This window comes from Sinohyriopsis cumingii, chromosome 6, assembly GCF_028554795.1.
Source record: "Sinohyriopsis cumingii isolate HCF-2022 chromosome 6, ASM2855479v2, whole genome shotgun sequence".
In the NCBI taxonomy this organism is placed as follows: domain Eukaryota; kingdom Metazoa; phylum Mollusca; class Bivalvia; order Unionida; family Unionidae; genus Sinohyriopsis; species Sinohyriopsis cumingii.
Genome location: NC_142966.1, coordinates 111,191,494 through 111,206,880, shown reverse-complemented (window position 1 = coordinate 111,206,880; position 15,387 = coordinate 111,191,494). Strand labels below are relative to the sequence as shown.

The following is a 15,387-nucleotide window of genomic DNA, read 5'->3' as shown; positions in this document are numbered from 1 at the left end:
GCTTAGGGGTCATGTTCTTGTAACCTATATTATTACCATAATTGCTAATTTTATCAACCAATCAGATGAAGTCTTATATCTTCGCATTTGGAGACTAAGCAGTGTGGATGAAGAGCATGAATGTGTACCGAATGATTTCATTCACTTTCAGATTTTTGATCGTTGCATTTCCATTGGCTTAATTCAAAGTTCACCAAAACATGACCATTAGGCAGTTGGCATCAGATCTTCATGTAGGATAGCGGAGATCTGATTTGAATCAGATTGATTTTGTTTTAAGTGATTTTTTTTAAAAATCCAAAGCAATACAGATTTTATACTTTACATGTCAATAAAATAGAAAAGAGAAAAGCTGCATAAAAACCTTTGATATAAAGCTACTTACTCTAAAAAATACTTTGTCAGCTTTACAAAAGCATTCAGTTTATGAGTGGCCATGTCCATCTTGGAGAGAAGGCCTGGAAGCTTTACTGTAATAGACATAGCAAAAGTTATCTTTGAAACATGTCTCACATTCCTGTATTGGAAGAGCAATTTTGTTTCTGAGAGAGACAGACAAAAAGACAGACAGAAGAAAGCTCATTTTCAAGAAGTTGTTTTAGGTCACTGTTTTCAGAAAAATGGGATGATGAGTTTCGAGACAGAAGAACTGGACCAAGCTGCATCATGGTTTGCATCATAATAAATGTCTTTGATATGATCTGTACAACAATTGTACTACAAACACACACAATAAATATCTTTAAATGATATGCACAGCACTAGTATCAAACAAGAAACAAATGTCTTTGATACGATATGTGCAGCACTAGTATCAAACAAGCAACAAATGTCTTTGATACGATATGCACAATACTAGTATCAAACAAGCAACAAATGTCTTTGATATGATATGCACAATACTATCACACATGCAATAAATGTCTTTGATATGATATGCAAAATACTAGTATCAAACATGCGATAAATGTCTTTGATATGATATGCAAAATACTAGTATCACACATGCGACAAATGTCTTTGATATGATATGCAAAATACAAGTATCACACATGCGATAAATGTCTTTGATATGATATGCAAAATACTAGTATCACACATGCGATAAATGTCTTTGACATGATATGCAAAATACAAGTATCACACATGCGACAAATGTCTTTGATATGATATGCAAAATACAAGTATCACACATGCGATAAATGTCTTTGATATGATATGCAAAATACTAGTATCACGCACACGATAAATGTCTTTGATATGATATGCACAACACTTGCATCACAAATGCAATAAATGTCTTTGATCTGACATGTACAATATTAGTATTGCATATGTGCTGACTTTGATACGACATGCACAATACCAGTGTCTCACACATGATAAATGTCTTCAATATCTACATGCACAATACTAGTATCACACACACACTTTGATATGACATGCACAATACTAGTATCACACACACACTTTGATACAACATGCACAATACTAGTATTACACACACACTTTGATACAACATGTACAATACCAGTATTACCCACACACTCTGATACAACATGCACAATACTAGTATTACACACACACTTTGATACAACATGCACAATACCAGTATTACACACACACTCTGATACAACATGCACAATACTAGTATTACACAAACACTTTGATACAACATGCACAATACTAGTATTACACACACACACTTTGATACAACATGCACAATACTAGTATCACACACACACTTTGATACAACATGCACAATACTAGTATTACACACACACTATGATACAACATGCACAATACTAGTATTACACACACACTTTGATACAACATGAACAATACTAGTATCACACACACACTTTGATACAACATGCACAATACAAGTATTACACGCATGGACTTTGACATGACATGCACAATACCAGTATTACATACATGGACTTTGATATGACATGCACAATACTAGTATCACACACGTGATAAATGTCTTTGATACGACATGCACAATACCAGTATCACAAACACACTGTCTTTGATACAACAAGCACAATACTAGTATTACACACGTGATAAATGTCTTTGATATGACACGCACAATACTGGTATCACAAACACACTGTCTTTGATACAACATGCACAATACTAGTATTACACGCACAGACTTTGATATGACATGCACAATATTAGTATCACACATGTGATGTCTTTGATATGACATGCACAATACTAGTATCACACACATGATAAATGTCTTTGACACAACATGCACAATACTAGTATCACACACATGATAAATGTCTTTGACACAACATGCACAATACTAGTATCACACACGTGATAAATGTCTTTGATATGGCACGCACAATACTAGTATCACACACGTGATGTCTTTGATATGACATGCACAATACTAGTATCACACACATGATAAATGTCTTTGACACAACATGCACAATACTAGTATCACACACATGATAAATGTCTTTGACACAACATGCACAATACTAGTATCACACACATGATAAATGTCTTTGACACAACATGCACAATACTAGTATCACACACATGATAAATGCATCACACATATGATAAATGCCTTTCATACGACATGCAAATACTAGTATCACACACATGATAAATGCCTTTCATACGACATGCACAATACTAGTATTACACATACGATAAATGCCTTTCATATGACATGCACAATACTAGTATCACACAAGTGATGTCTTTCATACGACATGCACAATACTAGTATCACACACATGATAAATACCTTTCATACGACATGCACAATACTAGTATCACACACATGTGATGTCTTTCATACGACATGCACAATACTAGTATCACACACGTGAAGTCTTTCATACGACATGCACAATACTAGTATCACACACGTGATGTCTTTCATACGAAATGCTCAATACTAGTATCACACACATGTGATGTCTTTCATATGACATGCACAATACTAGTATTACACATGCGATAAACGTCTTTTATATGACATGCACAATACTAGTATCACACATGCAATAAATGTCTTTGATCTGACATGTACAACAATAGTATCATAGACACAATAAATGTCTTCCATACAACATGTACAACTCTAGTATCAAACACATGATAAATGTCTTGACACAATATGTACAATACTAGAAACACACACAAAATAAATATCTTTGACACATGTACAATACTAGTATCAAATATGTACGATAATAGTATCATAAAAACACAATAAATGTTTTTGATACAATATGAAAAATACTATAACCAAACACACAATAAATGTCTTTGATATGATATGTACATAGAAAAAACTACATATGCATTTTGTTCCGAGTAGGCAGAAAGACAGAGTTTGATACAGTATGTTGAGGTTGTCAGGCAGATACATACGTCTATGCCATATCAAACGAGTTCTATCCAACATTCAGAACAAAGCATATAATGTGGTTTGTATTTATTACAAAGCCCCTTTTTATTCACACATCCTTTAAAAGAAATTTCATTATCCTTTTTATAAAAATGAATTAGGCATTAGGCATTAGGCATTTTATGATAGATTGAAAAAACTTTCCTAAAGATGGTATAGTTGGCTATGAAGTTTGATCTTTCCTGGTTTGCTGATGTGATTGCTGAGGGTGATGTGATTGCTGAGGGTGATGTGATTGTTGAGGGTGATGTGATTGCTGAGAGTAATGTGATTGTTGAGGGTGATGTGATTGTTGAGGGTGATGTGATTGCTGAGGGTGATGTGATTGCTGAGGGTAATGTGATTGTTGAGGGTGATGTGATTGCTGAGGGTAATGTGATTATTGAGGCTGAGGAAAACGTACAGCATCCTTCACCTGCAAGTCCTGTCCATGAATTACAGACAAAAATGCATATACATGCACAAAAATAAACTCATATTTATTTTCACACAGATGCGAAAAGACAAGGAGTCGTATGATTTTACTTACCAAAGAGTCTTAAGAGATGATGTGAACCATACAATAATGATGGTGGGGTAGGAAGCTTGTTCTGCTCTTCTGGTGGAAGGAGTTGCCATGCAAACACACTGTCAAGGATCTCCTCTTTACCACTGTCCCCATAACTGTCAGAACTCCCTCCCTGCTTCCCATTAGCATCTCCTGCCACATCCTGTGATACAGAAGATACTGTGCATGGTATCAGTAGTGGTGGGGGTGGATCAGTGCTTCGAGTTGAATAACGTGCTGCTTCTATGGGAGCTGGCTCTAATTTTGAACTAGAGCTCTCACTTGAACCATTGCATGACTTTCTGTATTCTTTCTTTTTAGTGCCAGAGACTCTTCTTTCTCTGTGATTTGAAATCCGTGACAATGACATTCTTCGAGTTGATCTTTCCTGGCTTGCCGATGAGGTCACTGAGGATGAGAAAACTTCACAAAATCCTTGATCCTTGTGAGGGCTGTCTATTGTCGACCGTCTAGTCACTCGGCGTGGTACTACTTCCTCTTGAGTTTGAAAAATAATTTCATCATCGTCTGAGTCATTATGGGAATAATTTGGGTACAGCTTGGGTAGCTTTGGAGGTGGCTCATCTGTTGTACTGCTAGACCTCATGCGATCTGACAATCGAAGAGATGGCGAAGGAATGAGACAGGACTCTTGCAGTGAGCTGAAAGGAAGCAAGAATAACAATAATTACTCTATTTATATGGTTACTGTAATTATCTGCAAAATGTGTATAATGTAATTACTGCATATCTTGATACACTATATACATATTGTTACATGTTTAGGCTCTAATTTAACAAATAATTTATTTCCCTACAAAAACAAGGTAAAAATGAGAAAAAGAACTTACAGTTGTATGACACAATTCCAAAATTAATCCATGAATTAAAAAAATAGAAGTCCTATTATTAAAATGTCCTAAATTATTCTGAGTTCGAGTCCCGATGAAATCCAAAATAGAAGGCAATGACATCTGTTGCAACCTTCAAAGTGCTGTTGTGTCAACAGTCTCTTGTTAAATCACAGAAAAAATGTAATCCAATTTTGAATTCCGAATAAATTTCAATGAATATCTTTGTCCAAGAATTCTGAATGAACACTAATATAATTCTAGGGAAAAGAATCACTTGTATTCCATAAAATAAAATTTCAACTCAAACTGGTCAGATCAAAACACCTTTAAGTGTCAATGGTTTAGAGCCTGAATGCCCAAATTCTATCCAGAAAACAGTTATACACTAATTTTAGATGCAAAACAGATTCCGGTATGAGGGTCACATCATCACCCTTCCAGAACAAAATAGAAGCTTCTTACATGTCCAACATCACATACTCCCAGTATGGCCCTAACTGAAATGAATGGTTCTTACTCTGGGAAAGAATTTTTAAAAAAAGTTGTTTACCAGAACCCTTACTGGTTCTGAATCAAGGTCAGCAACTAGATTACAGTGTTTCTATATTATAACAGTCAGGTCAAAAAGAACTGAACTGAATTTTTTTTTTTAAAGTCACATCCTGTAGACAAAATTACCCTATAATAGCATGTAATGGAATAATGTTTTTAAAAAACAAATAATTAAATTACATATACATAACAATATGTATATATATATATATATATATATATATATATATATATATATCCTTGTCCCAAAATCACGGAAATTAACTTTTAACTTCAGAAAATAAGAAGTTCTGTCTCCCCAACCCCTCTCTGCAGATTGCTCCATCTAAAATTAATAATAATACAATCATAAACATCACAAATACCTATATTCATGTCTTTTGGATTCTTTTTCTCACTGCTTTTGTACACATCAATCCAAGACAGAAATGCTCCTGGTACAACTTATGATCATAATATAAAACAACATAATCATTTTAAAAACTAATAAACTTACCAAAAATGATCAACTTGACTTGAATAATTTCATAATATTTATTGTTAAATGAATTTGTTCTCTAATAACAATGAAGTTATTTCATGTGTATGTCAGTGTTCACAACGTAATTAAGTCAAAAAATTTGTAAATTTTTGCAGCAAACATTATATTTCTCTCTTTTCGTAATGAATCTGTAAACTAAACACCCAAGTACATCAACTATATACAAATAATCCCAAACATTCATTTGTCTTTTTCTCCACTGGACACAACCTGTTGATATACCAGTCCAGCTCTTTTTGCAACTTTGGCAAAGATTTCTTGAGCCTTCCTTTTTGTCACCACTTACTTTTTTGGTTCAATGTGCAATCATTTCTTTTCCTTCTCAATGGGAACCCTTCTCCTTTCAAGCTGGTACTTGTATTGGCAACATGCAGTACACATGTTCTGACAGAGGGCTACATCTGTTCTCTCATGCAAGAAATCTTTCTTCTTATAGTAATTAAATGCACTTCTTCTAGATGCCTTTTGAGCTTCAGTTTTTCTATATGCAGCTTCTTTTGTAGGTGCTGTTCCAAACTCTTCCAACTGTGATTACCATAATTGAGGTTTTTTTTGTAGAGGTCACAAAATGCCAGTCCCCTAGCATTCAGTTCTTATAAACTGACCAACTAAATTCCGTCAACTTTTTGCTCCAGGCATTCTCATTTCAATACATTTTTTAAACCTTTATCTCAACTTTTCGTCTCATGGTCTCTCTCAACAACTGGATGCCAAGTTTTGCAAGCATGCTTCTTCTTTCCATTGCCATCAGTTTCCATTACATAAAGATTCATTGGATGAATTTAAACTTTTGACCAATCAGAATAGTCTTTATGAGACTCTTGTGCTAACTAATATATGGAACAATTACTTTACAAGGGTCATTGCGGAATGTGCATGGACTGTTCTTTTAATTAAAAAAATGTATCAGAGATGATATAAAAAAAGGACTATATCAAGAAAAATCTGATTCAAGTCAGTAGAAGAGCGGAATTCCGCTTTAAAACGTAGAAAAATCATGTATGAGTATTAAAGCTCACAAGTCACCAACTTTCAAATATAAACACTATTAAAAATATATATTAAGCCTCTTGGCACAGAGAACTTCTGCAATACAAAGAATCCCAAAACTGCTGAATTACACAGGTCCTGGTTTATCAAAGCCAATTTATCTGACCTATCTGGTGGGACCTAACTTGAATTGTACCACTCTTAACATCATCTGAACATACTGATGGTACAATTTATATACAGTGGTTTAAGTAAAACATCATTTGTGGATGTACTTCGGTAACTACTTGGCTTGGTATTGTTGACTTTGTTGGCTTCATTTTATGCTGGATGAAAACAATAGTTGATAGAATTGTTCCTAACAAGTGTTTGATTTGCACTCATTCTTGTGGTAGTATTGTTTTGGCCATTCAAGTGACCAGCTTTGTTAGCTGCATATTTTTTGTAGCAGTTTTTATCTTAGATTTGTATAGAAGGTAATCCATTACAATATACTGACTGACAGAAACAAATTCACAGAATTAAGTACCCAAGAAAATCTCTTTAAATTTTTTTAAAATGCACACAAAAAAAAATTATACCCATGAAAAAACAAACAACAGTACACAATACAAATGCTGACAAATACCTGAAAACAAGTGATTCCATATGATACTAGCCTGGGCAAGATTTTAGTGGCAACCATTTTAAGAAAGTCATGTCACTCATACATGGGCAGCCACAAGTTAGTCTACTATTTTATTTTATTTGTATGATTTTCCATTAAATTGTACCCATTTTCACACAAAGTGACCAAACTTTAGTTTATCTTTATTGCAACTGACCCTACTTTACTATTCTATACGAGTGTTTAAACTGGATGAACACTTTTGTAAAGGTACTACTGAATGAAAGTCAAAGACGGCAAAAGTACCCAAAACTAAAGAGTGAAGTTGTATTGAAATCTTCTTAAAAAACACACACACACAACCTGTAAAACTATTACACCAATTCTTTAAAAGTTTCCCTAATTGTAAATGGTTCATATTTTGTGTCACTAATATAGATACTTGACAGTTTTCTTAACATTTTATCATTTTATTTCTACTTACCCTGTATTTGTGGTTGGGCAATTTAAATTTAGGCAATTTAATTTACAAATATAAGAACAGCTGATTATAATTATGCTCACCTTTTATCTTTGGCTGGAGATTTACTTTTGTATGCATGAGTCACTCTGTTGTACTGGTCTCTCTCAGCTGCATACAAAAGAATCAGGGGAAGAGTGAAATCAAAACATATCCTCAAGCCATCCACATATTCTTTACACAATGGAACACTGAAAAAGCACAGAAAGAACAATTAATATGTGTTAAAACAAAAGTCCCTAAAAGGGACTGATGTTCTACTGACTAAAAGATCTAACAGGAATTCAAGAAATGACCATTTCTTCCTTTCAACTGCTGAGTGTTGAAACCACCTCTGTATTATTCAGCAATAACAAGATTTTCAAACTCGATGCTGTGGTTGACAAATCAAAAGGTGGATTAAAACTATTTTCATTTAGGACCAACAAGACAGCTTAAAAACCTCCAAACTTGGGACACAAGGAAGGCACTTTTTTGCCTCTTTTAAATCCTCTAACACTATTTAGCATTATGATAGCATATTCATTTTCTGAGATAAAGAGTTAAGTTCTAAAGTGAATATCTTCACCTCAAGTGTCCAAATATAGAGTAATTCCACTGCAAAAGTACTTATGTAAGTGCAAATCGCAATTCACCTGCCATCATATTTTTGAGCGTTTCTAAGGTGTTGTTAAGTATCATTTGAACTTCTCGTGTATTTCCCTCAAGCACTTATGACCAAGATTTTTCTCATCGATCTCTGCATTAAGATCAATGGGTCTCAAGGGTTTAAATACCAGTCATGTGCATTATTCTGGGAGATGCATTCTGGGAGACTATATATGTGCAATATGAGAACAGTGTATACGAGAAATATGAGAGCTAATATGACCATGGTATGATTACTATAGAGATTACATTATAACAATACAAAACCATTACAGACGATATAATATTCCAAATGATATAGAATAAACCTACAACATATTCTTCAATGTTGAGACTGATACCCCGTAGACTTAACAGTGCTATACTATGGAAGCATTGGTTTAACCTATATTGACTCGAGTGATAAAACAATAATCTATTCTACTGTTATATAATTGCTGCATAAGGAAATTCAAATAGATACATGTATTAAAATATCAGTACCATTGCTACGGTAACTAACTAAACACGTATAGAAGGGAGCATTCATTGTAATATTCCTACAGGGAATTCATTATTTCCATATTACATTAATGTCACATTTAAATGGCTATAAAGAAGAAAAACAATTCTAAATGTATATTTTAAAGTATTAGTGCATTTTCATGTGTTTTATAATTCAATTTGTTTTGGGTTGTACTCTTCCCTGGGAAATATATTAATCAGTTTCAGTGATTATTTTATTATGTACTTTCTTAACTTTACACTAAGCCACACATTTATGTAAAGAAAGAATTTTAGGTGTTATTGATTCGTTTGGACCTATTTCAGAGTTTTGACTGAAACATTATGATTTCATTGTTGATCCATTCATGCATATTACACAGTTAATATTTACCATTACTAGAGTTTATTAAATTGCTGAAACTGAAATATCTTTCCTGTCTTGTGATTAAAATCTAGTCAAAACTGACCTTGTGCTGAAGTAAAGCTTGGGACATTACAATAACCCATTATTACAATTTAGAATTTTTTATCATTTTGAACCCTTGAGTAATGCGAGTACTCTGGAATATATTTTTTAAAAACCACCTTCACCTGGATACAAAGAATGCTTAAATGGAACCGCCCTCACTGAATACTTACACTTTGTCTAGTTTTATTTTGGGATCTGTATGACAGAATCCCCATCTGTCAAAGGAAGGAGACCAGAAGTCCACTGTAAACTTCTTTACAAAGCTCTCCAATATAGTCACTACATTTGGACTTGCTGGCAACTTCAGTAACTGAAAGACATGTAAATAAAAGGGGTAAAATCCTTGAGTACGGTTGAAAGATTTCCTGCATGGTAGCACATGAAAAGTATAAACATTTGCTGATCAAGCAAACTTTAAAGACATTTACCTTAAACAGAGAAAAAAAGGGAAGGTAAAGAAGTCGCAAACTGCTGTGCAATTTTAAGTAAATCTTTATTCCTGGTCCAGCTGAAGATCTACAGATTCTTCCGGCCTTAGCATTTTATTAGCACTTTACCCACCATTTATTTTTGCCTAGTTAGTCTGCATTTTTTTCATGACAAAAAGAGGCAACCTGACCTATTTAAGGTCGATAACTAGTTCACTACTAAACAAATTTCAGCTAGAGTGAAAGACAGTTGCTTCTGTTCTTAAAGTAATCAAAACTGTAAATATACAAGCCGACAGATGTCCATGGTATAAATAGGGAACTTCAAATCATGAAATATTAGCATAGCCCCATGAAACATTAGCATAGCCCCATCCTAATTAAAACATTTGATGGGACTCCCCCATACTGCTGTTGTGGTGGCTGCCTAAGCAGCTATGCCACATCACAGAAAAGACTTGGCACATCAAAAGTGTCCATGCCAATCAGGGTTTGATCGGGCCTGAAGATATTATTTGTCAAGGACTTTTCAAGCATTTTATCAGTTTTCAAGGAGTATTCCCCCCCCCAAATAAAATAGCAACATCTGAGTCAATGTTACTATATGGAAACATTGCTCAGAACAGCTTGTCTGTTTTATCGGGTGAGCTGATGAAAAATAGGAATGGTTCAGTCACAGTTCTCAACATCCATAATATTTCTGCTTTCAAAGACCTCATTCTCGGCCTGAAAATAGTGGTGGTCGAGGGTCCAGGACATGTTTTCCATGTCAGACTCAAATAATAATCTTGTCTGAAGTCCATGGGACCTACCACTTTAGAAAAAAGGAGAAATTAAAAGGATCCCTCTGCAGCCTCAAAGTTGTTTCTTAAAACAAAGTGAAAAAGTTGAAGAAATATATGTGCAAAATTATGTAAAAGCAAAGTTACTTGTAGCTAATTAACATTTTTGCTGTGTTCATGAAACAGCATGACTTGAAGAGTACAAGCCAGTGCTTTTCTTAACATCTTAATTAAAGTACCGTCCAAAGAAGTATCAAAGTTGCAAGACCTAAAGTCTAATTTCATTGAAAGGGACTTCACCTTATTACTCTGAAAGAGAAAATCTCAAAGTCATCTACCTGAAGCTTCAATCAGTGACACTCAAGATGTCTGTTGCAATGACTGGCTAAAACATGTGCTCATGCATAACATATAACTGGCCCTCTACCCTGAGTTTGAATTAGCCACTAACTGCAACACTATAACACAAACCAATCTGAACACATGGTTCTGTTCAATGAACATGATAATACATGTCATGAGTTTCTTTAACATCTGTCAGCAAATCCAAAATGCTGTAAGAACCCAACAACAAAGAAAATGGACCAAAAGGAAAAATTGAAATGACCCAAACAAAGGATATAAAATATAATGAACACAGTACACCACTCCCTCGATAACTAGCTTCCTGATAACTCGCAAACCTGCTTATAAGGCGGTGTCAGGCGTGGATCCCATTTTTTAAACCCGAAAATACCCCAAAAATGCATCCCTATTTGTTGAACTTGAAGAAAATCACGATCAAAACTGGTAACAGAAACTCTGATGTATCGCTCATTTTATCATTGAAAACGGTAGATAGGACCTGGAAATTTTAATCAAAACCATGAAATATCAAATTTAAAAATAACTCATACAATTTTTTACATTTTCTTTCTAAACGACATTCCTAGTACACCGTAATTAACGATACATAAGGAAATTTTGATCAATGAAAATGTCACTTATGCCGAGTGGAGGCAGTACTTTAATAAATGAATACAAACTAAATAACTTTTTTATCAATTGAAATTTGTGTTCTAGTTCCATCTTTTAGTTTCTTATAAGTGTAATCGTCATAAGTGCAATGTGTCCTCTTGTAATTAAACATAAAAAGCGTCAATCTACCTAACAGCTATGTCCGCGAGCGTTTCTCTGAGAACCTAATTAATTGCTGACCGTGTTATGATAACTGACTTGCGGAAGTATTTATTGTATTGTTGCACTTAATTAAAAGCTGGCCTCCTTACTATTATCACGTTAATTATGTCTATTGAATATAAAAAAAGGAGGTGGAATAAAAGAAAAGTTAAAAGGCACAAAAATCGGACTAACTTAAAATCTAGCAGCCTCTGTCATATGTTGGGTGAACTTCGTTTGATCAATCGAACACTGTAATAAACGTTATTGTGTATGTAACAGAAACTACCTTCAATAAACTGACTCTTTCATAACTGTGATCAAAGATAACAAGGCAGCAAAGCGAAAAGAATACTTCGTAAAATAAAGAGCTTGATTTCACAGATATGAACCATTGTGGGCAAGCAAGTTTCAGAGAATTCTTGAACTGGCATTTAGAGATATCCTCAGGGCTGATAAGAAATTTCATTATTACTTCCAATGAAATCATGATATTAACATTCTACTAACTGAACAATAAAAAACTGAGTTTCGACATAGACGTGTCACGAAATAAATGTCACATGTTTTTGAAAAAAAAAGGAATCTTGTTTGGTGGTGTATCAACAGTTAGTCTAGTTCCCAAATTGTGGACCAACGATTTTGCAAGATACTATTAATTACCACTACGGGAACCAGACTCGTCAAGAAAACAAAAAGCAGTGACGTAATACACAGATTTTTCGACCACACGTGATGGTTGTTCAGACCAGTTGGAATGATCTTTCATATGTTGGATATTTTGAGAAAACAAAAATGTTATTTAAACAGAATAACAAACAACTTTATTAGAAAATGCACATTATTAAAAATTATTATCGACGTGAATGTAAAATGAGGATTCAGTCATTAAACAGCCCAGTTCCATAACACCGCACCCCACCCCCCCCCACGGTTTTCTCGATGTCAAAGTGATTTTTTCAATTTTTGAAGGTCCCTCGGTAACTCATGCCTTGGTTATAGTGCGGTCTATGTTTGTGGACCCCATTGTGCACGAGTTATTGAGGGAGAGGTGTATTCACACATCTGAAGAACTGTGGAAAACAAATTGGCTGTGGGTCACTGATGCTCAGGGTACAAGAAAACTGCTGTGTTCAATTTATTTTAAGTTCCCTGATTAAGCTGATAGGTCAGATGCCCTTTACTGTGGTACAACCAACTTAAAGATTGACCCAATTCATGTTCATGCAATTAGCAAGGAACATTCAAGATGGCAACTGAAAAAATCTACTGTGAAGGATGATAATTTTGCTGTAGCAGATACCCCAATCAACAGAGCCATGATTATACTGTATAAAGAGCAGAGAGAGTTTATGTTATACCTATTCAATACTGCCTATTGTGTTGCAAAAGCAGGAAAACTATTTTCAGACTTTAAACATTGAATTTTTTTGTACTCAGAAAAAAAATGGGATCAGTTAAGGTGAAAATTAAATCTATTCACATGGTGCAATGACTCTATTTCATTTATTGCTGACTTCCTTCTGGACCCAACTGAATGTGAAATCAAAGATGCAAATTAATCAGCATTTTAAGTGATGGATCAACAGATGGTGCCACTGGGAACAAGAAATCATAATGTAAGTCATTTGTCATCATCTGAGAAAATATCCCTTACAAGATTAGTTGGGACTCAGGAAATCATTACTTCCACACAGTCTGGAACTGGACTCCACATTTCCATGATGCCCTCCACTCCAGCAGTGGATCCCAATCTTTTATCACAACAACACTAAACTGGCCACCAATAGGACCTCCTGACCCTCAGGCTTTTATGATTAATGATTTCTACTGATGACCCTTCATGACCCTCCTGATGAACCTCCATGAACCTGATTTCAGGTCACAACCTCAGAGCTGGGAACAGCTGCCCTAGTGTCAGCTGTGGGGAGTGGAGTATAAATTTCATCCTATCCAAATAATTCATGAATTAAATATCTATAGTTTTCTTCTACACAACAATAACAAATTTCTTCTGGCCCCCTCCCCCCACCCTGAAACACAGAAAAGCTGGAGTTACTACACAGACAAATTAATAAGAAAGTTTACCTGCTTACTGTAGTGAATGGCAAAATAATCACTATTGAGCTTTTCCTTCAATTCACCGGGAATTGGTATCTCCCCTGACTGTACCTGCAATGTATTTTGTAATGTATGAAAATTTACATTACTGTGCTTTCATCTGCACTGTTATCAGGTTCAACAATACTGTTATTTTCCTTGACTAACAAAGATAAGGGGCAATTTGGACAAATCTTTGAAGAATGAGCTTTCTAATCAGTTGCACATAGCACACAAATGTCCCTCATAAACGACCTAAACCAGAAATTATATCAGACGGACAGAGAGACATCGATAACATTATACTGTAGTATCATTTATTTTTTGTGGGTTTCAATTTCTATGAATTTGAAAAATAAAAAAATTAAATTTTAGTGGGTTATTAAATTTGTGGGTTTACCTGTCAGAATTTGCATATTTGTTGTTAGTGTGGATTAATCTCTACCAGTACCCAAAATAAATAATACAAAAGAACAAGACCATGCCAACAACATATAGTGGTTGTCACAATGGTTAAGACAATACTACCACCTGCAGACATTTCTTACGAGGGACAGGACACCCACGGGTACCTTGGGGGTGGGTGGGTATGGATAAATGATGCAGAACAGTAGCTGATGGGTGACAACATTATCACAAGGTACAGTAACACCTGATTTAAAACACGCATTTAATTATTTGTCACTTCTTTGACAATTAATATACAAGGTATCTGCATACATTATTCTTCTTTGTTCCGTATCATACCACTTAAAAAAAGCTTTTGCAAACTGAAAATCATTTATTGGACCACACATATACACATATCTGTATAATCACCAGTTTATTTACCGTTTCAGAGGCTAGCCCACAGCCTTTGAAACTCCATCAATATAATAAGAAAATGTCAGCATATCTTAGAAAAAAAGGAAAAAGAAATACTTTCCCTATATTTACTTCTTTTTTTATCTCAGATATTCTGAAACATTCTTACCACAGATAGAGTTTTCAAAGGTCTGTGGTTACCCTATTCCTTGCTTTAGCGTGAATTTTGATTTGAGAACTGAATCTCCTTCCACAATCAACATTTTATAAAGGCAAAACTACGGCAATTAGTGGTGTTCTACAGTTTTGTATTTTGCATACGGTTAGAGTTTTAAAGAAAAAGAATTTCCCTGGGTTTCCTCACTGGTTATACTGGCTATTTAAAAAAGACCTTGTACATATTAGGTATTGTTCAAAGAACCTTTAATTCCCTATATTTTGGTGTATGAT

The 15,387-nt window shown here is 34.5% G+C and overlaps 1 protein-coding gene across 4 annotated transcripts in view; it reads right to left on the bottom strand.

The window, feature by feature from the left end:
* Nucleotides 1-15,387, bottom strand: part of LOC149797723 (MSL complex subunit 3-like) — a 60,762-nt gene that overhangs the window by 8,544 nt on the left and 36,831 nt on the right. For all 4 annotated transcript variants that reach the window (XR_016421872.1, XM_089962652.1, XM_089962653.1 and 1 more), the window contains 5 exons: nucleotides 14,122-14,205; nucleotides 9,836-9,975; nucleotides 8,107-8,253; nucleotides 3,981-4,660; nucleotides 386-470 (listed from right to left, as the gene is read on the bottom strand). Coding sequence is in view for 3 of the 4 variants with exons in the window: in XM_089962652.1 (XP_089818778.1) it covers nucleotides 386-470; nucleotides 3,981-4,660; nucleotides 8,107-8,253; nucleotides 9,836-9,975; nucleotides 14,122-14,205 (1,136 nt within the window). In the remaining variant the exon portion in view is untranslated. The remainder of the gene's footprint in view (nucleotides 1-385; nucleotides 471-3,980; nucleotides 4,661-8,106; nucleotides 8,254-9,835; nucleotides 9,976-14,121; nucleotides 14,206-15,387) is intronic.